This window comes from Carassius gibelio, chromosome B10, assembly GCF_023724105.1.
Source record: "Carassius gibelio isolate Cgi1373 ecotype wild population from Czech Republic chromosome B10, carGib1.2-hapl.c, whole genome shotgun sequence".
NCBI lineage: Eukaryota > Metazoa > Chordata > Actinopteri > Cypriniformes > Cyprinidae > Carassius > Carassius gibelio.
The window spans coordinates 17,824,045-17,850,017 of record NC_068405.1 but is presented as its reverse complement, the minus strand read 5'-3'; the positions used below and the strand labels follow the sequence as shown (position 1 = coordinate 17,850,017).

The window sequence follows — 25,973 nt, the reverse complement described above, 5'->3', positions numbered from 1 at the left end:
CATTTTACAATATGGGTTGGGCCATCGGTCGTTGAGTGATATATGTGACTAGCGGCAATAAAGTCACCAAAAACGTAAGAAATAAATCCACAACAGCCACCTGTGCCCTCAATAAGTAGGTGGGACCTGTCAAGAAGCCCTGGAAAGTGGAGTCATGAGTTCTCGCGATGCGAGATTAGCGAAGCCAGACTGCGAGACCGACACGATTCCAGTAAGAGCACTGATAAAATTCAGAAATGTCGGGTCGCTCGGTCCGCGCGGAGACCCGAAGCCGCGCTAAAGATGACATTAAGAAAGTCATGGCGGCTATCGAGAAAGTACGGAGATGGTGAGTATGACGGGCATCGTCACAATACTTTAATAGAGAGAAATGTTTTTCAAAAGAGAAACTTCAGTCGGAAAGGAGGAGGAGTTTTATAAGAGGATGCCGTTTGATTGACACAAGAGACAGCCAATGTCAACGGCTTGTCTTTGTTTTCTCATGGGACAAGTGGCAAAAAGAGGCGGGTCCAGAGAGGACTTTTAAAAGCTTTCTTTATGTTCTGATGAAGCATATTTTATATATATATATACTTGTAAGTTTATTATTCAATTACTGTGCAAGAAAAAGCACATTCTCTCAGGGTTTAGCCCAGCAAAAACTAAACACTTTTGTGATTGAAATAAATAGGGATATTGGATAGAGTTCAACTCATCAACAAATGGACTTTGTAATCCCACATGTCCCGAAAAAGCAGCTCTTAGAGGAGCCTTTAAACTTTCTCCAAATGGAAACTTGATAAGTGCTTTTTTCTGCATGGTTGCATTTTTAACATGGAAACTTGATAGAGCTTTTAAGTCATTTTTATGGGAAACCTGTTACACAATTCCTCTATTTCAGGGAGAAGAAATGGGTCACAGTTGGAGATACATCATTAAGAATATTTAAATGGGTTCCTGTAGTGGACACAAAGGAGGTATGACAAATCTAAGATGATGATTTCTCTTGGTTTTAATTGTTTGAGAGTTAGTTTTATACATTAGATCAACATCTATAAAGTATAGGATTTTCCTTCACTATATTTACTGTATCTGTAACCTGATGTCTTTTAGAAGGACAAGAGCAAAGTGTCTGTGGGTGGAGAGATACAACGGAAAAATTTTCCAACAGAGGAGTCATCTGATAACTCCTGTTCTGTACTGTTAGATTATCAAGGTAAACATTTGCATTTTAAAGGCAAAGTTCAATCAAATTCTGCCAAAATTGTATTGTTTACCTTCTTTCATCTCAAATTCTTATCTTCTTTTGGTTGCCTCCTGCCTTCTAAGATGAGAACAGCAACCAAAGTTCCCTGTCAGACTCCTACCAGCATAAAGCAGCTGCAGACAGCAGCAACAACTCCAGTCCACAGCCCAGTGAGCCGGTCAGCCCTGCACCTCAGAGTCTAGACTACCCTACAGATGACCCACAACCGCCCACCCTCGGCCAGGAAATCATGGAAGGTGAGATTTCTTTTTCTAAGAGTTTATGAGAGTTTAAATCTCATAACTGATAGATATATATATATATTGCATTTTTAAGATATTTTCTTGTTAACCTCTGAGTTGAGGGATTCATTATATTTTATTATATTATATAACTAAATATTTTCATTATTTATTATTTATGTATAATATTATTATTTAGATATTTATTTAAATTACACATTTACAAAGGTATATCCGGTGTTTTATAAAGCTTGTCATTTTATGAATTTGGTTAAAATATTTACTGTAGTCATATTAACCTGAGATCTCACAGTGAGTTGTTTGCCCTCTTTGTGTCAATGTGATTGTGATCTGAACAAATACATTATGCTCGTATCTCCAAAACTACACATTTCACGGTAGGTCACCGAAATCGTTCAGTCAGTTGAATTGACCCACTTTTAAAAATGAAAAGGTTTTTTTTTTTTCTAGAGCCACTGCTGCAGTCAAGTGAGATTGCAGATGAGCCGCCGACACTGATCAAAGAAGATCTTTTACCCCTCACTGCTCAGGTACAAAACTAGTCAGAGGTTCTACATAACGAAGCATGAATGCTGGGACAGTTCCTCTGCCTTAGACTGTGAACCTTGCTTTCTTTCAAATTCATATTAGTTTAAAAAAAAATTTGTAGTGGTGTATATCAGAAACATAAAAATACATAAATACCTATATATAATATTTAAAATATAAAATTTATATATTTTTTTTAACCCTTTTTGCTCTTTATTTTACTATATTTATTTTGTATTTATAATATATTTTGTAATATTTATTTGTTATAATAAACCTATTGTACTAGTGAAATTAATAACTAATTAATAATTTATTGTTCCTTTTACTTTGAGTACAGGAGGATGAGGACAGTTGTGGAGCCCCACCACTGAAAAGAATCTGTATTGAGCAGGTCTCGGTCATCCAGGCGGCCACTTTTAGCTAACACACACACACACACACACACACACACACAAACACACACACACACAGTACACTGGGCATTGATAATCAGCCAGACTGATCACTGACCTTCCTAGAACTGCTGCAAAAGACACAATATGGACCAGACATCAAAAAAGCACTATATTTATTATCGAATGGGATCACTTTGCAACATTTACAAATCTTCATATTACAACATCTTCATATCTCCCACAGTATGCTTCCGTTCAGGTCATGTCAGGATTTCTGAAGATCTCATAGAAGAATCTCTGAATTGCTATCTCCAATTCCGACATAACATGAATGATGCATTAATTCAACATTTATTGGCCAAAACCAAAAAAAGCCAAAAGACTATTAACTAGACATTTCTGTTTACATGGAAAATGAATGAATGTATTATCTCTATTAAGCCCTTCTTGCTGACATTTATGTTACATTTATTACAATGATAATAGTTTTATTTTATTGTCATTAGAATGTGATGCTTGTTATTAAAACAAAGCCATAAACTAATTTAATGTTGACTGAAGGCTTAGCCATTATTGAAGAAAATGTCCTCCAAAACAAAGTCAAATAACGAGTTAAATGATAAGGGTACTTGGAATATAATTGAACACATCACGCTTTAATGCACAAATAAGCTTATTAGACCACACCATTGCCTTTTTATAAAAACCATGATTCAACATGAAGAATGTCTTTAATCAAATTCAGTTTACATTTATATATGATATCTATATTTTCTGCTTGTAGATTCTGGTCTCAGGGTCTGTAGTGCCTCCTCTCATTTGTTTGTAGGAATTGAAAATGTACTGTTTTGTCGCTGTAGGACACCCCTAAAAATGTCTGCCTCTTATGCCACCTTTTATTTTTTACACAGTTGTCTAGTGGGCACACTGAAGTTGATGAAGCCGTCGTATTGTTATTTGCTGAAAATATCATTAAAATTTTAGACATCTCAAGATCATTTTCAAGATTTATTTTCATCAATATTCTTTACAAATAATAATGTATGCCACCGTTGAAAAAATTGGCGTTTCCAATAAGCTTTCTTGATGAAGAATGTAATTACATTCAAAAACAAATTTTTTTTTACTGTTTCTACAAAAATATTAAGCAGACCAACCTTAATAATAAAGAAATGTTTCTTGATTTCTGAAGGAAAATCAAGAACATTATGACTGCTAAAAAGTTCAGCATTACATCACATCAAATTAGACTGACTAGTGAAGTCAATTTGAACTAATTTATTCAAATAGAAAACTGTTGCTTTAAATTATAATAACATTTCAAAATATTATCCAAACATAAAATGTATGGAGATTCAGTATCTGTGTTGTTACCCAATGTTTGACCTGCGCGTGGCGCTGAAACACCATTCTCAGTAAAAAATAGTTATTACTTTCGCTGTTTTTATTTATTTATTAATATATATCTAGGCTATATTGATATGTCCTCACGTATCATCATTGTATGTTTGAAATATCTGTTATCAACTAAATACATATTTTTCCCTTCTGGTTGTATTTTAGAACTTCCTGTATTGATTTTGGCATATGGATTACAGAGTACATAGAAGCCTGAAGCATTTTTGGCAATGCTGACTATGATGTAGTAGGTACTAGATAGTCAGCCAAATAGGTTATGAGACATAGCCAGTGTTTTACTCCAGAAGAGGGGATTGTATTTTACTCTAGTCAGTCCTCACCCGTCAGGTCTCAATAACTCCCTCAGGCGTTGAACTCTACTCGTCTGAGCAGGATAACATCAGATAAAGCACAGGGAATCAGGGAAGAGCTCTTAGACGTCGGACCATGCGTGAGGGATTTTGGAAACTTCTTTGTATTTTCATGTTTTCCTTTCGTGCTTTTAAAGCTTCGGCAGCTATTTATCCGGTTCCAGTGAGACTGCAGCGCACAGTGTCGGAACACAACACTGGAGCAAACACACACAGCAGGTAAACCTGTCACCGGCTGGAATGTCTAGAGCTTTATCGAACTGATTTAAAGGCTTATTATATTGCAGAATTATTGATTAAGGTAAATGAACTCGAAAAAAATTTGAATAGTTAAACAATTCTATAATTGTCTAATTCAACAGAATTTTATTTCTAGTGGCTTGCAGCTTTTCTACATGTGTAACAACATTTCTGAAGCTTAAAACATTCTTGAAACTGTGTGTGTCTATATGTATGTCTTTTTGTCTTTCATTCCATATATCTATTTGTTTTTTTTAATCTATCGGTCTGTCTGTCTAGTTTATCTATCTATCTATCTATATATCTATCTGACTGTCTGTCTGGTTATCTATCTGTCGGTCTGTCTGGTTATCTATCTATCTATCTATGTCTGTCTGTCTGTCTGGTTATCTATCTATTTATCTATCTATCTATCTATCTATCTATCTATCTATCTATCTATCTATCTATCTATCTATGTTTGTCTGTCTGGTTATCTATGTCTGTCTGTCTGGTTTATCTATCTATCGGTCTGTATGTCTGTCTGGTTATCTATCTATCTGTCTGTCGGTCTGTCTGGTCATCTATCTATCTTATCTGTCTATGTCTGTCTGTCTGTCTGTCTTGTAATCTATCTATCTGTCTGTATATCTGTCTGTCTGTCTGTCTGGTTATCTATCTTTTCTGTCTGTCTATCTGTCTGTCTGTCTGTCTGCCTGTCTGTCTGGTTGTCTGTCTGACTCTCTGTCTGTCTGTCTGTCTGTCTGGTTGTCTGTCTGACTCTCTGTCTGTCTGCATGTATGGTTGTCTGTCTGTCTGTCTGTCTGTCTGTCTGTCTCTCTGTCTGTCTGTCTGCCTGGTTTTCTTGTCTGTCTGTCTGGTTCTCTTGTCTGTCTGTCTGTCTGGTTCTCTTGTCTGTCTGTCTGTCTGGTTCTCTTATCTGTCTGTCTGGTTGTCTTGTCTGTCTGTCTGTCGGGTTGTCTTGTCTGTCTGTCTGTCTGTCTGTCTTTCTGGTTCTCTTATCTGTCAGTCTGTCTGTCTGTCCCAAACCCATCTGGTAAGCATCCTGTGGGCCCCTGATTATGTTCCCAGAAAAAGCATAAACCAAACCAAAGCCAAAAGTATTTATGTTTAAAATGAAACATTAATTTTCCCCAAAAAATGTTATGGCCTTACGTGTGGTTGAGGTTAAGCTCTTTAGTCTAGACATGTGGAGCTTGTGTGTCTGTGGTCCGGTCACAACTAATCACAGTCTGTCCTGAGAAAAAATTAAGAAAAATGACTTGATAATTAAACGACCAGAACAGGGTCACAATCCTGGGATGCTCTGAATCATCTGAGACGTATCAGAAGGGAAGTTTCCCAGATTGAGTTTAGAAAACAAAGCATGCAGATTCAGGCACACATTGGATTTTTGTTTTAGTTCTCTTCAAGAATGTCTGTCAGACTCTTCTGGGTGTTATATGATTGTCAGGAGAGAATAAATCATAAATCGGTCTCCTGCGGTTAGAGAAAAAAGATATGCTTGTGTTGTGCCACTGAGAGGGTCTCTCAGAGGACTCTAAGTCAACTGTACTGTATTTTATCTCACTTTTGAAGTGAAGGAGATTCACGAAAAACATTATGGCACTAAAACTATTGAAGCCACACAACTGTTTACTTTGCAGTGCCATCAATCTAAGTTTTGTAAAAAAAAAAAAAAAAAAAGGAAATCTCAAGCTCTCTACTTCACTTATTTTCCATGATTTAATTTCCTTGTTGTCTGATAGCAAATTAATTTGTGCATTAATTTCTCCATTGATAAAAAAAAAATCTGTTTAATTCTTGACTTTGCTGTATTGTGATTGGTCTGGTCTTTGTCATTGTTATTGTTTATTCAACATGGAATGAATAAGGAACTGGTGCCAGTACACAGTACAGAAGATTGTTTCATGCCAGAAACAAAATGGTACAGAGACTGTTGTGCAGCGACTGTTCCAGAGTTGCCGATGGCCTGGACCGTGTTCAAACCTCATCAGGTACAAAGAAAAGAAATGATCTCATGGTATACACGGGGTTATACTCCACTATTCACTCTTACATTAACTTGGACGACAGCTAACAGACTCTGTGTGTGTTTTGCCTCTCTATATTTTCCCAGCTACAGAACTCTGGTGAGACCTGTGTACAGAGTGACCTACAGGAAAATCACTTCTCTGGAATGGCGATGCTGTCCAGGATTCCATGGAGAAGACTGCAGAGAGGGTGAGGGAGCTCATTTTTTGCTGATCTCAAGTTCACTGAAGCATTACCAAATCATTTGAATGACTGTAAGGCAAAGGAATTTTTTGATGATGTGAGCCAATTACATAGACATTTATTAGTGGTGTTTGCTAAGACAAGCAAAACATAGCACAATTATCAAAGAGATTTTATGGTTGGCATCTTTTGACTTGTGACCCTAACACCCACATAAACACCACTTAGAAAACTGGATTGCAATGCCTTAGCAACCAACTGGAACACCCAAACATATGCTACATCCAAAATCGAATACTTTCCTATTAGGATATATGAATGGCCATGAAGCAAAAAGCTGCTTCAAGTCGAACGCGCCTAATGTAACTGACGCTGGTAGGTCACATGACTGTAACAACATAGTGGATGTAGTACATCTGAATTTCATTCATACTACCCATATTCATACTATATATAATTTACTTATTTTAACGGTTACAGTAGGTTCTATTTCAGATGTAGTACGGTACCTACTCAACCAGTATGCAATTTCAGAAACACCGACAATGATTTTGTGGTTTGCCTCACTTGTGTAAACAAGCCATCTGAAATGAGGATGCCTCCCAGGTGTTTAATGTAAATTCATGTCCCAGTCACATTTTCTCAGTTAAGTAAACATTACTTACACAATCAGAAAAAGAAACATTAATATTTTAATCAGTATTTTATTAATCTAATTAAGTTAGTGTTTTTAAGCATTTTACATTTATCCCAAAAATAACAACTCAAGGCATTCTAAGTTAAACAATACATTTTCTTTGTGAAAATATGTTCAACTTGTTGTTTTCAATAATTAATTTTTAATTAATTTGAATTTTTAGCATCATCAGTCTTCAAAGCTTGGTAAATATTGGTCACAGACAAGGATATTTACTTTAAATTACACCAAGCTGATTACTTACTGAAAGCTCCCTCAGATCATGTTTTCAGATAATTTCAAGTCGTCTTATTTTGAAGTAAAAGTGGTTATATCTAAGTGGGTGAGTTTCGCTTTCTTTTTTAATTAATTAGTCTCCCTATTAATGCCATTTATATTCATCATTTAGACTGATTCGCAAACGTGGAACATGCACAAACACGGGAATAATCGCATGAACCAATCAAAGCCAAACACAACCAGTCATATCCAGTCATATTGCAATGGAGGCATTGCCTCCTCTCACTTGACTTTCCCCCATTCATTCTTAACAACCCCCCTCCCACCACTCCACCAAACTCACTTTAGGAGGTCAGTTAAACTCAATGTGTTCAGGGGAAGCGAGAGAGACGTAGATGTAGTATCTTTATGCTGGTGTTACTGTTGGGCAATGTTTCTTTAGAAAAACAAGTTATTTATAAACTTCTTAATGATATATTTGGTAATATTTGTGTTGTTTTATTTTTGTACAGCAAATTTCTTTGCCTCTAGTTTGCCCAAGAAACCCTTTAGAACACCCTAGCAACCTCCTAACAATGCCCTAGCAACCACCCAGAACATCCAGGTATAGAGATTTATCGGATGGCCCTTTTTTGACTTGTGTATGCCAGAAACCATAAAAAAACGACATAGGATACCCTAACAACCACTCAGAACACCTTAGCAACCACATAGCAATGCCCTGGCGACCACCCAGAACAGCCAAGCATCTAGCAAGACATTTGCACGGGCGAACACCACTCACATTTGACTTGGCATGGCTTGGTGGGTGGTTATTTTTTTTACATTTAAATCTCTTAGCAACAAGGAAAGATCCCTTACATTTCATTGTGTGGGTGAGGATGTGAGTGACAACAGCTGGTCTGACTGTGGAAATCAAGCATCTGTGTGAAATCTCAAAGTGAATGTGTCATATTATATGCCGTCTGAATGTATTTCCTTTCTCGCAATATAAACAATAGAAACGTAAATGCATAAACATGTTTCTACATTAACCAGGAGAAACTGTGTTATGACCGTGCTACAAAGCATGCTCAGATTTGCAATAGCTAACATTTCAAGTCAAAAGTAATTTGAGTAATAAAGATCTCATCATGAATATTTTCACTATACTGACTCACTTTGCTGTTATCCTAGAGAGATAATAATAATCTAAACCGCCACAGCTCTGGGTCTTCAGATATATTGGGAAAATACATTTTAATTAACACTGAAATAAATAGCTGGAAGAAAATATTTTGAATTAAGGAAATTGAGTTGGTGCTTTGATTCGTTTTGATTAATTTGACATAGTACAGTTAGTTGTGGTAGAGGACACGAGTCCAAATATTTTCTATCCCAATGGGGATAATTTACCCATGACACACATTCCCATGTTTTTCTGGATTGGGATGGTTTGATGGCCCTCCTCCCCGCCCAAAGCAGACAAGCTGGCCCGTCTGCGGTGTCTCTTTTCAGATCATCCCCTGTGAGATGCAGATGATTTAGTTTGGGTCAAATCCAAGGGCGCCATGATCTCTGACATTGTAAATAAATTGGAAATCTTCATTCCCTTTCTCCTTCCTCCCACTCCTTTATTCCTTTTCTATTGGGCTCATAGCTTTAGCCTGAAGCTGTCAATCCCCCGGGTCTTGGGCTTCTCTGTGTTTGGTTTATTTAAGAACATATTTTTGGAATTTGGATTGTGACTCACAGTCAAATAGCTCAAGTTAGGTCAAAGTCAATCCGTGTGAAATCCCAACATTTCTAGTTGTCATGTGTAATGAGGCCTAACGAAAAATGCTGTGTCTGATTTCACTGGATATAGAGCCTTTTTATATTTTCGGGTTTGGAGTGTGGAAGTAAACATTAGCAGGTTAAACTTCTATTCTTACTTGGTAAATGGGAGATCATAGCAAATATTATTTTACCTTATCCAATTTGCTCCAGAGGCAGCTGTATTAGAAACCACAAATATTTGAATGCAAGAGTTGAATAGCAAGAAGAAATTTTATAAAAATACTTTTTGTTATTCACACTAGGCATTCTAACTATAAGAAATTGCAACTATGCTTTCTGTGTAAACGGCCCATAAGAATTCCTAATTTTGAATGGTAACCGTGGGTATTTGACCGATCACTATAATTGAAACCACTGTCGTACCACACAGACTTGTGCTTTCCCGGTTGTCTTCTGGCAGGATTCAAAAAGCTTGGTTGTAAGAACAAGCCAACTATAAGAGTGAACAATCCAGCCATGAATGTAAACAGAAATGCAATAAGAAACTTTTAAACTGATTCATGCTCCCCTGGAGTTGTGCTTTGAATGTTTATTCAGCTCAGTTTGACAGTTATTGAGAATTGTGTGACTAGTTGAGGTCATGTTATACCACTTTAGTGATGTTTTGTCCTTCAGGAATGTACAGTGTCATAAATTTGTGTGCCTTGTATTAAAAGATACCAATGTGATGAAGTTGTTTGTTCGTTAATGCAGTCCAGACAAAAAAATCTTGCTGTCCCTCCCTAGGTTAACTTTGTTTTGTTCATCAATGCATTCCTTGTATATTAAGGCCCGTTCCTCCTCTTCATCTCAATAAATATTAGTATGTCAAGAACTTGGATATTCTGATCAGTTGTGTTTGACAATGTGTAAAGGGTTTATGTTTGACTAAGAAGGAGTAGACGTCAAGGAATGCATTGGTGCAAAGTTGTTGAGATGCGGGTGTGTGGTTGCAGCTGGGATCGACAGCTGTAAGAGATCCTTTGTCCCATAACCATATTCCAGTTGTCACTAGAGTGCAACTCCCCCAGAGATAGCATGCAACAAATCAAAAATCCTTAACAATTTAATATAAGACTTGGATTTGGTGTAGAATTTTTATTGATATCTCAGGTGATATATAAAACAAGATTGCTAATACACTATCATTTAAATGTTTTTTTTTTTTTTTTTTTTTTAGCAAATCAGCATATTAGAAGGATTTCTGAAGGATCGTATGACACTGAAGACTGGAGAAAGATGCAGAAAATTCAGTTCTGCCATCATAGGAATAAATTATTACAATAGAAAATAGCTTTTTTTAAACTGTAATAGTATTTCACAGTATTATTATTTTTATTTTATTTTGATCCAATAAATGTATAGACTTATGAAACATAATAAACTTGATAAAATAAGACAATTTCTGAAACTAACTACTGAACTACTTTGAAAAAATATTTTTGAGAAAAGTTTTTATATATACAGGTCAAGGCAATGTTTCTTTTTTCCATTAGTAGAGTTATGATAGAGAAACTCAGTTCTGGGCTGCGTTTTTCCAAAAGCATCGTAAGCGACCCATTGAAACCAATGGAACTATGATCAACTCAAGCTTATGATGCTTTTGGGAAATGCAGCCCAGATGTGTTTGCAAAGTGCATTTCTCAAAATACATCTCTCTATTTTTATCTTAAGTCAACATGTGCACTTTAAAATACATTTGTAAAATATTTTGTCTCCTTAAAATATTATATTTATTATTTGCTGTGGCTCTACATTTTTCAAAAAATACATCATCAAAAAATACTTTTTTTTTAGTTAGTCTTAATTAGTCTAATTTATATTCACGATGCAAATAACAGTGGTTTGAGGAATTCTATCCCTAAAAGCAAATCTAAACAAATGATTTATTTTACAGTAATACATAATAATATGGCTCCTTTGGGGTTCCTGGATCCCAACCACTAAACCCTGATTGGTAGACCAAAGCCATTAGTCATTGATGGGAACAATTCCCATCAGCAGAATTACTCTGGTACTTCCCATAATGTCCTGGTTAAAGTCTTATCAAAGTCTTATCTATATCTACATACATAGTCTGCTCCAGCTGTCTTTCTTACTACCCCCATACCAGGTTTCCAGAAGGCTTGGCAGAGGTTCAGATCTATCACCTGCTCTACAAATTCCGTTAAATTGAGAATGTGATCAGTACCCCTAGCCGTGAGAGTGGCTGTGGGAAAATGGGATGTCTGTGGTGTGGTATCTCATGATTGATGAGGACGCGTGTGCTCCAGCCCCCTCAGCTGCCTGTAGCGGGTGAGATCATCTCATTTCTGTGGTGGAGCACAGATGGTCATGCCAATGGAGTCTACCTGTTGTTAGGTTAGCTTGTACGACAGTGAACCCAAAATTGTATTTGACCTATGATAAAATATAAGCTGTTTACCAATTATTTCAATCATTTTCAGGTCACAGTCTGCGGTTTGTCCTCTTAAACATAATCCACACTGCACAGACAGATGCCAACAAACAAGTTCAGTGGATTTTGTGTTATCCCTGTTCGCGTCTGTTGGCATTAGCCAATGCTCGTTTTCGCTGACTAAACATGACTAAACATGTTCAGTCGTTGTTTGATACTGTTTAGTACTTCTGTTACATTGTCTTCCTTTTGGGGATTTAAAATTTAAATGGAGTAGGAACCTCCAAAAAAGTATGTTAATTAGACTGAATTTTGAGTAAGGCTGAATCAAATTGATTAAAGCCCTGTTCACACCAAGAATGATAACTATAAAGATAACGATATTAGCGTCCACACCAGGGAACGATATTGTTTCTTTATTCTAAGCACAAGAGCGTCTCCCACTTTAAACTATTGAGCTCATCACGGTAGGATTGATTCTGATTGGTTGTCAGTGTTTTTATCGTTCATTAGCTTAAAAAAATAGTTCTGAAAGTAATTCCAATGATATAGTTTCTTTGTGCCTTCATTGTTATAGCTTTGGTGTGAACTCTATGCTATTCTTTAATAATGAGAATTATTTTTAGAACTTTATCGCTATTTTTATAGTTATCATGCTTTGTGCACGGGCCTTTAAATGATTATCTTATTCCAAATAAAATATAAACATTATGATCATACATTTTTTTTTATTACTTTTCAACTGATTTATTGCAATTCTGTGTTCATATCCTACAAACCCGATTCCACAAAAGTTGGCACACTGTACAAATTGTGAATAAAAACATAATGCAATGATGTGGAAGTTTCAAATTTCAATAATTTATTCAGAATACAACATAGATGATATATCAAATGTTTTAACTGAGAAAATGTCATTTTAATGGAAAAATAAGTTGATTTTAAATGTCATGGCATCAACACATCTCAAAAAAGTTGGGACAAGGCCATGTTTACCACTGTGTGACATCCCCTCTTCTTTTTATAACAGTCTGCAAACGTCTGGGGACTGAGGAGACAATTTGCTCAAGTTTAGGAATAGGAATTTTGTCCCATTCTTGTCTAATACAGGCTTCTAGTTGTTCAACTGTCTTAGGTCTTCTTTGTCACATCTTTATGATGCGCCAAATGTTTTCTATGGGTGAAAGATCTGGACTGCAGTCTGCAGTACCCTGATCCTTCTTCTACGCAGCCATGATGTTGTAAGTGATGCAGTATTTGGTCTGGCATTGTCATGTTGGAAAATGCAAGGTCTTCCCTGAAAAAGACGACGTCTGGATGGGAGCATATGTTGTTCTAGAACTTGGGTATACCTTTCAGCATTGATGGTTTCTTTCCAGATGTGTAAGCTGCTCATGCAACCCCATTTTATCAGAGATGCAGGCTTCTGAACTGAGCACTGATAACAATGACATGGCGTCCCAGTTTTCTCAAAAAGAACTTAAAATTTTGATTTGTCTGACCACAGAACAGTTTTCCACTTTACCACAGTCCATTTTAAATTTCTCTTCCAGAGAAAATGGCTGCGCTTCTGGATCAGAGTTTTAGCAACAGCGAATGGCACGGTTGATTGTGTTAATCGACAATGTTTTCTGGAAGTATTCCTGAGCCCATGTTGTGATTTCCATTACAGTATCATTCCTGTATGTTATACAGTGCCATCAAAGGGCCCGAAGATCATGGCATCCGGCCTTGACCCTTACGCACAGAGATTGTTCCAGATTCTCTGAATCTTCTGATGATATTATGTACTGTAGATGATGATAACTTCAAACTCTTAGTAATTTTTTTCTCTGAGAAACTCCTTTCTGATATTGCTCCACTATTTTTCGCCACAGCATCGAGGGAATTGGTGATCCTCTGGCCATCTTGACTTCTGAGAGACACTGCCACTCTGAGAGGCTTTTTATACCCAATCTTGTTGCCAATTGACCTAATATGTTGCAAATTGGTCCTCCAGCTGTTCCTCATATGTAACTTTTTCTACTTTTCCGGCCTCTTATTGCTACCTGTCCACACAAATTTTTGGCATGACATTTCAAAATGTCTCGCTTTCAATATTTGATATGTTATCTATATTCTATTGTGAATAAAATTTAAGTTTATGAGATTTGTAAATTATTCCATTCCTTTTTACTCACAATTTGTACAGTGTCCCAACTTTTTTGTAATTGGGTTTGTACCTTCAGCAGTTCTTTTCCCTTCTTTCACTTGAAATAGGCTACCTGATCAACGGTATTCTGTTATTGAACATTGCCACTGTGTTTTTCGAACGGTGTTTACTAGCTGAAATTAAATTAAAAAGGAAAGTTTGCTGTGCCAAGCTGTTTGGCTAACTACTTTGTTCTGGCATAATTTTGTTAAAAATTACATCATCATGGCCTTTTAACTTTTTAGACCAAGAAACACTGACGAAAGATCTGACCCAGCCGGACTGTCCAACCACCTCATCACCAACTTACTTGCTTGATTCCTGCACTGCCAGTGTAAGAAAAATAAAGTATGAAAGCTCACCGGGACAGTACCCTATTAAAAAGTAAATCTATGCACCTTATTTACCCATAAAGGATGTGTTTTCATACCTTAAAAGTGCATATTTATAACTAAACTATACATATTAGTACCTTAATGGTACATATTGGAAGCTTTTGAAAATATACTGCCTCAGCGACAGCTTTTGTACTTTTATGAGAGTGTAGGCTATGCATAATAGTCTAAAAACAGTATCACAAATGTAGTTAGATCAGAAACATGAACATCTTTACGTCTTTAAACAAAATGGAAGGCCGCAAAGCTGTAAGGTGTGGTAGGATATTTGCAGCTGGGCTCAACAGTTGTAACAGATCCACAGCAATGGTATTCCAATTTTCAATAGACATCTACTCCCAGTGATATTATGTATCAAATGAAAGAATCCAATATTAATTATTTAGTTTTTTTTTTTTAAGTAGCACCTGGGGGCTCTAGTTTATTAGAGGTAAGGTCCTTCACAAACCAAATGAGTAAATGGAGACTTAAGTGAAGTGCATTGAAATTAGATTTGTTTAGTCTGCTTAATGTATACTATATGCTTTAGGGGGATAAACTTCCCTGCCAATGAATCTCAAAGAGGAAAGGCATGCAGTGACCAGTCTTTCTGAAATGCATATGCCCAAAGTATTTATTTGAAAGCAGAAACAGAGACTGAAGATCATTACTAATAAGATTAACAATTAATTTAGCAGAAGCAAAGGCTGATGACGTTGATCTTTAGATCTGGCAATACAGTTAATTCCAATTCTGTCTTAAATGCAGTTTACCAATGACCCCTTTTACAAACTTTATTCACCCAGGAGAACATGCAAAAGTATCTTGTGTCTTCATAATCTCTGAAAGCCCCATCAGTCTCTGCCAAAATGCTGCTAATGGGTGTGGAGTCTTAATGTGGTCACTTTGCATGTATGATTTGTGCATTTGTACTTCTTCTAAGACAAAAGTCGCACTCTGGTCTGGTACATCAATACATCACTGATGTCTGAGCTGGCACGTGTTTGCATAACTTTATTAACCATGTCAGTTATAATAAAACCCGTTGTGCTAGTTCCAAAAATGGCCAGTTTAAAGCCTCTCTCACATCTGCAAAAATCATAGAGGCTCAGTATCTGCAGATCCCATTGAGCTGTGCTTCTTTACAGCTCATCCGTTGGGTGTTTTTCCAGAATACCCCAATGTTCAGCTGTCCACTGATCTGAGAGCAGTCCGGTATCCACCAAAGCTGTGTGTTACTGTATGACCAAGGCACGAGGAGAACAGGCATGTCAGACAGCTGAACATTTCATTCTGCTTTTGCATAGTCTGCCAAACTTCAGCCAAGGTTTAACTTGCACACAGTCTTCTGTCATACATCACCAAGTGCCATGGAGTCCCTACAAAGTAAATATTACAGAATTTGAGTATTTCTGAGCAAAACAGATACAGAATGAATGACATACTTTGGGTTTACCATCATGGGTGTTTCCAGACATGCAGATAGCATTGCCCTTTAATGCAGTCCTTATGTCTTTCCATTCAGGAAAACAGGAGACATGTCAACTTTTTCTGCTCTGTTGGATGTGTATATTGTGGTGAAGGGTGTCTAATTAGTTCTTTTGCATTTTATGGAATGAGATAATGTCCCTTCATGAGGTCTGGCATCCAGACTGTCCTTTGATGACACTGTGACATGCTTGTGGCCTTTTGCAGTCAATTGAGAGCAGATGATGAAGCTCGTAGTTGTAAATGTCTCATTGGAAGAAACTAGAAGTGCAATTTTGTTGGAGTAGCAGTGAAAAAAAGCACTAACTTTGGCCTATTAACTACCCACGTTGACCAGTAATTTAGCTGTTGTCAAAATAGTTGAAGGCAGATATATTTGAGCACATAGCTTCATTTGAATGTACACGAACAAGCTTTGTGTTTCAGGTTGTTTATGTTGTTATAGGCTTGAATAGTTCCTGTGTTTTCAACTCGCTCCTATGAATTAAGTAGATTTGTTTGTGTGTTTAGTTCCTGATTAAATCATGTCTTGTTTTAGATTTTATCACATTCAGTGTCCAAAAAAAAAGTTAAAGCTGCAGTAGGTAACCTTTGTAAAAATATATTTTTTTACATATTTGTTAAACCTGTCATTATGTCCTGACAGTAGAATATGAGACAGATAATCTGTGAAAAAATCAAGCTCCTCTGGCTCCTCCCAGTGGTCCTATTGCCATTTGCAGAAAATCCATCGCTCCCGTTAAGAAACAACCAATCAGAGCTGCGGTCCGTAACTTTGTTTCTTTTCAAAATGTAGAAAAATGTATATAATAAGTGAGTACACCATTAATTCATTTTCCAAACCGTGTTTTGAGCTTGTCCTGAATCACTAGGGTGCACCTATAATAAGTCTTTATATTCGGACTATATTAGATTGCTTCGGGGGTACCGCGGCGGAGTAACCCAGTACCTTTGTGATTCTTCATAGACATAAACAGAGAGAAGTAGTTCTGGCTACGATGTTCTTCCGCAAGACGCAAGCAGTTCTGTTTATTAACCGCTAGAGCGTCAAAAGTCACTGACTTTAAATGAAGCTTTAAATGGTAGAATTCATCAAATTATGTGTAAAATGGGAACAGCAATTATTCTGTACATTTAAAGTAGACCAGTTTATTAATTGTATCTCTGATCTCATCATCTGGTGATCTTTAAATTCTAATCTCATCATTAGGTAAAAAAATAGCTGTATTGCATTTCAAATGTCACCACTGAGCGATCACCTGCCATTCATCATCATCTCATTTCATGCCAAATAATTCCCAAATCTCTGCTGTCTGTCTTGGAAGATCTGTCTTCTTCCATAGAGAGATCCAGCACCTTGTGGTTGTCTTCAATCTGACCAGCCCTATGCTGTGAACAGCATCTCTCTCAAATGAGAAAGGTGAATGTCGGGGAAACCCAGAGTGAGATATTTCCCTTCACTAGAATTCCATGCAAATGGAAATTCATGGCTTGCCAGCGTCTGGTTTTCCTGTTCCTTATTCTACCCCTGGGAGAGATGCTAACCAAAAATGTAATTTAACTCATTTACTGTCTCTTAACAAATTCTCTTTGTTAACTGTTTTTTCTTTTTTTTTGGTTTCACACTGAGGTTTTGGGATTGATTTCATTTTTTGACTACAAGCCTGTGACTCCAAGAAAAAAAAAAATAATTCCAAGGCGGGATCCTTGGAGTTGTAAGCACAGTTTGAATGAATGAATGTCTTTGTTAAGTTAACTTGTGAGAACATCACAAAAACTTTATTCAGATCAGTTACTTTGACTAATATACAATTATAATATTGCAAAAACATTGAACTTGAACTTGAACATTGAAGGCTGAGAGATTTATAGCATCCATTCACTCTACCCTGTATCACTTTTTATAGTTAGAAATTCCCCATTCTCTACTGTCATACTTCATGTTACCTTGATGTGAATCTCTTTCTGCATTCATCCTTTTAGAGTGCATGAACTGTACTGGTTATGCTGACATCAAAGAGCGCTTGAATGTCATTGAAGCTCAGGTAAGACACAAATGTAGGTAACCTCTTCTATCAACCAGCTGTGTTAAGATAGTGAGCATGCAGTTTTGCTTTTTTAACAGATAATGTTACTGAGAGATGCTGAAGCGCCCCCTCTCCCTCAGCCCAGCCAATCACCTGAGAGAACAGCTGATAATGAAGTGGACAGGACACACCCCTTACCAATAACACCCAATGCCATTGGCCGACCAGGTGAGAAGAAAATAATTGTAACTAAACTGTTCTTTGAGAAGTGTAATTTTATTTAGATAAATAAGATAAATAAAAATGTGTGTGTTTATATATATATATAGGACCAATAGGACAACCAGGACTTGTTGGGCCGCCAGGTCCCCCTGGGCCTCCTGGACCTTTAGGAAAGATGGGGTTTCCTGGAAAACCTGGTCCCATAGGACTTAGAGGTAAGAACTATCTCTATACTTTTACTGGGAATATTAAAACAAATATTGAGCTTATTGAGCTCCTCTGCTTACGCTACAGGACCTCAAGGTTTGCAAGGCCTTCCAGGTGAAAGAGGCCTTCCTGGGCCACCTGGACCCCCAGGGCCCTTCTCCATCAGGGGAGATGTTTACACTGTAATGGCTAAACAACATGCCCAGTGTGAGTACAATAGTCCACATTAAACAATCTATTTTATCACTTTCATCAATTTATGGCATTAAAATAATGCAGCACTAAATGAAAAATGAAATGAAAATATCAAATGCTTCAATTATTGTTATATCGAGTCTTTGCAAACACTACAGCAAACTGTTACTTCTCAACTTGACCATAAGATGGCAGCATCCGTACAGTATCAGCTTAAATAAACCTCTTGGAGAGCTGGCTCAGTTTAACAGTCTGGTTGGTTTCTGTCTGTCAGCAATTAATCAGAGTCATTTGTTAGCTGTCCGTGAAGCAGCATGAATCTGGAAGACCCAGATAAGCTGAACCTGAGCACCAAATCCTACTGAATAAAACAGCAGTACAGCTGCACGAGTTTTGTTTTCACCTCAGTATGGTCATATCTTAATTGTTGCAGATGAAGATAGTGACTTAGCGGCCTATCGTGACCTGCAGGCTTTTCTTGGTCCTCCTGGGCCCTCGGGCCCTCCTGGTCCACCAGGTACGTTAGAATATCAGAGCATACATAACAGTATCAACTTGTACTGCCCAGCCATTTCTTCACACACTTCTGTCCATACATGCTGAACAGGGCCTGCCGGACCACCTGGACACCCAGGTGCACCAGGGAAAAATGTAAGTCATCTATCTATCTATCTATCTATCTATCTATCTATGTGATGTGCTCTAAGGTATGCATTTATAGTATGTATAAATAATTGGACAATATGTATAGATGTACAAGGCACAGTATACCAATTAATTGACATTTATCATAGGATGCCTTAAGCTTTTCAGCCACACCAGGTGACAGGGGACCCAAAGGAGATCCTGGAGAAAGAGTAAGCCATCAAAGACCTACATTGGTGACTCTGGACCACGAAACGAGTCATAAGTAGCACTGGTATATTTGTAGCAATTGCCAACAATGGGTAAAAAAATGTATTTTATTTTTTTAATGCCCCAAATCATTAGGATATTAAATAAAGATCATGTTCCATGAAGATGTTTTGTAAATTACCTACCGTAAAGATATCAAAACGTAATTTTTGCTTCGTAATATGCATTGCTAAGCACCCTCAGATTTTCAAATAGTTGTATCTCTGCCAAAACATACATCAATGGAAAGTTTATTTATTCTGCTTTCAGATGATGGATAAATATCGGTTTCGAAAAATTGACCCCTTATAACTGGTTTTGTGGTCCAAAATATATGTTGTTTTTATTTGAGCTAATTCGATTGCATTGCTCTGTTTTCAAAGGGACTACCTGGAATAACAGGAAAGCAAGGACAACCTGTGCGTGCACGTAGTGGATTGCATTTCTGTTTTCACAGTCCATTCACTCATTTGTTTGCTTGTTTTATTTACCAATTATCTTCATATTTTCTTCCCATATAATTATTTTAGCATATTCACTTTATTCTTATTTTCTTTTGTTGTGAGTAGGGTGTTCCGGGTCCTAAAGGTGAGCCGGGAGAGACTCCATCAGAGGTAAGGCTGGTGATTTTGTAGTTTTTGATAGTGTAGTTATGATGATTTATTGTCACATGCTAACGCCGCCTTCTTGAAGGTGCAGCAGTTGAGGGAAGCGCTGAAGATTCTGGCCGAGAGGGTCCTCATTCTAGAACACATGATCGGCATTCATGGTGAGAATTATGGATTAATATTAATCTAGATTTCCAGTTATACGTTCTAACTAGAGAGCAGTCGGATTCCAGAGCACCATTATGATCTCATGGCACAAACTGTTGCTGCCAGAGAGGTTAGCGTGTGATGTGATTATTTAGTAATGACTTTGAGGTTTCATGGTGATAGATTGCTTTTAAGATTGAAAAATGACATCAGAGGGCTAGAAATATATAGCCAACTGCTTGTATTTAGACATATGGTTATGCAACAAGTTTTCCTTTATTTTTGTTTCTTTCCTGTCGTCGCTCTGCCCAGATACTCTGTTGGACTCTGGTTCTGGAATAGATCTCCTGGCGGACTTCATGCTAACAGGCAGTGCTAAAAGTGTTGGCGCTGCCAAACCCTCCTCTCCTCTTACCTCAGACAGAGAGTAGCCAGACTCTGTTGGGTATGGAGAGTTAATAACAAACACTTGTGACCGCAAGGCCTTTATCTCCTGTCTGTTACTGTGAAGGACAGATCCCTCAATGTATTTTTTTATGAGCTTGATAAGAGTGGCACTGATCTTTTCTACTTTATTTACTTGTATTTCATGTTCATTTTTTTACCTGTCAAAAATATGTTTTTATTGCAAATCACAACCTGTTTTACTTCCACGGTGTGATGTATTTCAATGGCTGGCCTTTATTTTAGCCATTTATTGGATGGCTAAAATATGAGTTCATTTCTTTTATTATAGTAAAAGTGAGGATTTTGGATGGGCAGGATGTCTGGGTTAATTAATCAACAAAGATGATACTTGATTATACAAAAAAAGCATTCTTGACACTATTCACTTCTTAATGTTGTTATGTGGCATGAATAATGATTCAATACCGCAGTCATTCAAGCTGAAAATAAATGTTTAATCATAAAGACTTTCCAGGAAACAAAAATGGCCCTGTTTTTTTATTGTCATTTTTTTTGTTTTCTGATTGATGACCTATAATAACCTCATGCACATAATTATATATAGCAGCCTTAGTCGTGGCTTTGTATGAAAACAATTCCTGTCTCAAAACTCACAGTAAGCAAAAAATAGACTAGAATAGAACTTTAAAACCATATTCAACCCTTTGTCTGCATAGAAAGTGCAAAGTCTACCATAATAAATTGAGTTTACACCTCTGCTCACCTGTTTTTATTCATAAAACCTATCATTGACTCGCTGAAAACCAAGAATGGCCGAACGCACCAAGGGCTGCTATTAATAGGGCTGCAGTGAATAGCTGGAGAGACACAAAAGGCCCTGTTGACCTTGTTCGCAGAGCTCCCTTCAACACGCCAGTGTGGCTTTAAGCTTATTGTTGCACTCGAGCATTTGGAATCCCCTCGGGAGGGAACGGAATCTTTCCGAATCTTGGGCTTTTTCTTGTTGTTGTGTTAAAAAAGTGTTTGGTTGAAAGGTTTCTCACGGTAATGGTTTACGTTATCGAGAGCCAAAACCTGATTGCTAGTATTTTGCTTTGACTTTTTGATTTCTTTCTTTTTTTTTTTTCTTTAAATCAACTTTATGGGAAAATATTTATTTATTTTTAAAATCTATTATTATCTGATCAAGTTAAATTGCAATAACAACTGCAGCTAGACTTGTTTTTTTTTATCTCTTTATTGACAAAAGGCGGATACAGAGCTTAAGGAGAAGACGACACACAAATGGACGTGAACAAACATGGAGAAATATGGGAAAGGCAGTTTTTACTCCTGTTCTTTATCTTCTCCGTGGGTGATGACGTAGCACAGGTTTTTGTAGTCCAGGTTGCCAGCCACATCCAAGGGGAAATTTGTGAACATCTGGTTTACCTAGGTAAATTTGGAAAAGCCATGATTAAAATCCATTGAACAATTGTTATAGATTTTGATATCAAATAGTAAAGTTTAATGATTTTAAATATTAAATGTCAGTTTTGAACTGGCATCTATCTCATAGACTGATAGAAAGGAAAGTATAGTACCTCAGCCTCTGTAAATTTGTCTGCCTGGGACATAAGGTGATATTTTATCCTGTGAGGAGAAACAAAAGAAATATATGAAATGCTGTGCATTTCAATGAGACTGTTTCCAGTCAAAAGTCGCTGATGTGCTGAAATGTTTTAACATTTACATAAATCTACATACTCTTCTCCTTTAAGGATTCCTGTGCCCTCTGGGTCGAAGATCTTAAAGGCATTGAGAATAGTCTCTTCAGGGTCTGTACCTGTCAGTCACAGAAATGTAACCGATTATTGATTAGTTTGTAATTATAATACTCTAATACATGTTAATTAACACATATACAAGTCATTTCTGGGGGAAGCTGCATCAAAAATCCTATCTTCTAATGTTAACTGTATGATTGTTATATCAGTATGCATTGTGCCTGATATCTGCCGGGTTCTGCAGCTATTTGCACCACATTAGTATGATTATCATTTCAGTTTTGATAAATCTGATCCTTGCCTTTGAGCTTCTCTCCAAACATGGTGAGGAAGACGGTGAAGTTAATAGGGCCGGAGGCTTCCTTTAGCATTTCATCAAGCTCATCGTTGCCAACGTTGAGACGTCCTGCCAAACATGCACATAGAGAGATACACATTAATACAGAGCGCCACTTCCTCTGATAGTTTAAACAGAGTGAGAGTGAACTGGAATGCTTGTAGATGCTGAATGCAATTAAATAGCTGTCCACCTTAAAGGTCACACTGAAACCTAAAAATATAAGGAAGGTTTAAGGATTTTGAAAATAAAATAAATACAATTTTAAACCTTTTTATCATTATTGGACCCTGCTATATCACAATGTAATAGTATGATGACATTTGTAATCGCATTTAGGCTTCCCAGCATTCAGCAGGGGTCTAAAGAGAGGCCACTGTAATCCTTAAAACAATACTCTTGTTATTTCAATAGGATAAGCCCCTTTTACTATCAGAGTCTTCAGTATTTATACTGTATATAGTCATTCAGTGAGGCTTCACTCACCCAAAGCAGCAAATGTGTCCCTCAGGTCGTTTTTGTCAATGAAGCCATCTCTGTTCTGGTCCATGATGGTGAAAGCCTGGAGGAGCATTCAGATTTACAGAGGTAAGTACCTAAAAATATGCTACAATAAAATGTTTAGGTGTAAGTGAAGCCTAGACATGACCAACCTCTTTGAACTCCTGGATCTGCGACTGCTCAAACATGCTAAACACATTGGAGCTGGCAGCTTCCTTCTTCTTGGCCTTCTTTGGTGCCTGGAAATCAAGCAAAAGTTGTTCAGATGATTTCTTCCAGCCTAATATTTTTTAAATGCAAGTTTGAAGCTCACAAAACTTTACAATGAGTGCAGAAATAACATAAAACTCTACGACGTTTGTGCCATTTCAACCACTCTATGGCATGAAATGGAAGTTGGAAACTCTCAAAATGTGTCCAGACTCAAGTACATCACATTTATTCAACACAAAATGTCACGGAAAATAAAATTCACTCAGTTGAAAACCTTACTAAGATTAAAACAAAGTTGCTCTCATCACAAAGATCAAGGTACACGGAGACAAAACTAATAAAATTGTCATTGTCCCAAATATATAAATCCATCCATAGAAGATGTACTTTTTAACGTAAAATAATACATTCTCTCAGTCTGAAGAACGACACCGTTCACTTGCACCAGCATTTCCATGTTAAAGAGTCCAAAAGCAAAGAGACACACTCCTACCATTGTGTAGAGCTTCTCTTTACTCTGTTCTTGGTCTCAAAAGCCTGAGGGACACTCAGACATCGTTGGTTTCCAGCTATATATTGGCACAATTGGCTTGAGAGCCCACCTGTTCTATGTTTAGACAAAGGAGGAGGAACAATACAAGAATACTTGCCATATAGAGAATCACCCAGCGCTTGCACCCCCCAGTTATTGTTACAGACAGATGGTGATGTGATCAGTGTTTGTGGGCTTTGCTATCTTGGGATCATTTGGAGCGTCCTAACCCCTTAAAACTCTTCTATAAGTCTAATGTGTCGTTTTAAGGCAGTATGAAGCTGGCTAACTTCTCACATCAGAGCGTTTGGTCAGATGTTGATGTTATGTCTTCGCTACATGGATTAATTCAATGATTTGATGCCCTTGTTACAGTGGTGGTCAGTAGAGACACTTTTGACCAGCTTTCAAGTCTGCAGACAAGGCTTAGGACCACAATCAAGTCAAGTCAAGTCACCTTTATTTATATAGCGCTTTAAATAAAATACATTGCGTCAAAGCAACTGAACAACATTCATTAGGAAAACAGTGTGTCAATCATGCAAAATGATAGTTAAAGGCTTCATCCAGTGCAAAAAGTTTCAAACATTCTGGATGGATGCTAAAACTAGTGTAACAGATAACAGAAATTTAATATATAATGTATATAATTTATCTTTTTTTTTTTCATTTTGGACAGTTTGCATGGGTGAGACTGGAGCTAGCTGCCACACGCCAATGTATATTTCTTGGTCTTATTTTTTTAAATAATATATTGGTAACACTTTATTTTACAGTCCTGTTCCCCAGGTACATACTATGTACTTATTATAGCAATTACAATAACTATGTAATAACTAGGTACTAACTCTGAACCTACACCTAAACCTAACCTTACCCCATGTAGTTACCTTGTATTACCAGAACATTAGATAAATACACTGTAAGTACACTATAAGTACATGTAAGTACACGTACTGTAAGATAAAGTGCAACCAACGTATTATTCAACCATTATTGCCCAGGAATAGATACAGTATTAAACACATGCTGACCTTTTGTGACAACATGCCCCAGTGGTGGAGTTCTATATTGTCACACTATATAGTCAGCTGTCACAATGGAAAACTGCTGTTACATGGCTTATTGTTTATTGCATCATTATAATGACATATTTTCATTTAATATATAATTGCAATGAAAATACATGTGCATGTAAGCAACACCAAAGCATACGTAAGGCTGGACTGCTCTCTCAAACCCTTTATTCATGAAGAAGGTTGTGAAATCGAATTGATTGATCTGTATGTACAGGGCAAAATGACTGCACATTATTGGAACATACACTTATGGAACTCGTCCATTTGAATACAGTCATCTTAACGTGAGCGCAGTCAAGCCGTTGGCTTTAATTTGGCATGCAACTGTTATGAACAAATTGTTTCTGCTTTGTCTCCCATTATCTGTTGCGAACAATCAAACTGAACAAAAGCCATTCTCAGCACTACAAATATAGCCAGTCATCCCATGCTTGCCAGATTTAAATGTGCTCTTACAAACAGCCAAGTAATGTGCCATCAGACTGCCATAAATAATCTGTCCAGCTATCCGTTACGGCAGCAGGCTGTGTAAAGCTAGTTTTAGCAGTGTCCTCACAGACAACTGAACGAACACTGGCCAAAAGAGCTGTGGAGAAGAACAGCACCATGGGATGTTTGGAATGTCGCTGTGATCTCCTGCTTGGCATTGTGCATTTGCGTGTGTGTGTGTGTGTGTGTGTGTGTGTGGTCATGACAGGGAGCGTGCCCATGTTAGGTGTGTGACTAGCAGGTGGGGGCAGAGAAGGAGTCAAGGTCTGCTTATGTGTGCTAGCAATAACACAACTGATCAGGAGCCTGGAAGGGAAGTGTCAGCTTCCCTTCCAGCTGCTTCTTACTGTCAGTCACATTAGCCATATGGTTCCATCACACCTCGACAAGCCTGTAAATGCATGCTACTTTATATGACAACACAGAGATGATGTTACACTGCCCTCGATCTCTTTATTTTTAGTCATATTTGATGTTCCTCTCACTCTTTATAGTAAAGTTAGGTAATTGGGCCATGTTTTGATCTCTCTGGTAAAATGTCTAT

At 37.2% G+C, this 25,973-nt stretch overlaps 3 protein-coding genes across 3 annotated transcripts; 2 read left to right on the top strand and 1 right to left on the bottom strand.

The window, feature by feature from the left end:
* Positions 1 to 153: 153 nt before the first annotated feature.
* Positions 154 to 3,407, top strand: LOC127966444 (B-cell CLL/lymphoma 7 protein family member B-A). The gene is made up of 6 exons (XM_052567411.1): positions 154 to 328; positions 881 to 956; positions 1,093 to 1,195; positions 1,309 to 1,482; positions 1,939 to 2,018; positions 2,357 to 3,407. Exons 1-6 carry the CDS (start codon positions 237 to 239, stop codon positions 2,441 to 2,443), a joined length of 612 nt encoding a protein of 203 aa, XP_052423371.1. The 5' UTR covers positions 154 to 236; the 3' UTR covers positions 2,444 to 3,407.
* A 143-nt stretch (positions 3,408 to 3,550) lies between these two features.
* On the top strand, positions 3,551 to 21,036 carry LOC127966443 (collagen alpha-1(XXVI) chain). Its single transcript, XM_052567410.1, has 14 exons — positions 3,551 to 4,402; positions 6,298 to 6,420; positions 6,543 to 6,646; positions 17,788 to 17,849; positions 17,930 to 18,059; positions 18,161 to 18,268; positions 18,348 to 18,467; positions 18,889 to 18,972; positions 19,063 to 19,106; positions 19,250 to 19,312; positions 19,733 to 19,768; positions 19,919 to 19,963; positions 20,043 to 20,118; positions 20,417 to 21,036. Exons 1-14 carry the CDS (start codon positions 4,260 to 4,262, stop codon positions 20,533 to 20,535), a joined length of 1,257 nt encoding a protein of 418 aa, XP_052423370.1. The 5' UTR covers positions 3,551 to 4,259; the 3' UTR covers positions 20,536 to 21,036.
* Positions 21,037 to 21,730: 694 nt separating this feature from the next.
* On the bottom strand, positions 21,731 to 23,903 carry LOC127966442 (myosin regulatory light chain 2B, cardiac muscle isoform-like). Its single transcript, XM_052567409.1, has 7 exons — positions 23,823 to 23,903; positions 23,269 to 23,355; positions 23,102 to 23,177; positions 22,580 to 22,684; positions 22,259 to 22,337; positions 22,096 to 22,144; positions 21,731 to 21,943 (listed from the first exon to the last, which is right to left on the bottom strand). Exons 1-7 carry the CDS (start codon positions 23,823 to 23,825, stop codon positions 21,839 to 21,841), a joined length of 504 nt encoding a protein of 167 aa, XP_052423369.1. The 5' UTR covers positions 23,826 to 23,903; the 3' UTR covers positions 21,731 to 21,838.
* Positions 23,904 to 25,973: the final 2,070 nt, after the last annotated feature.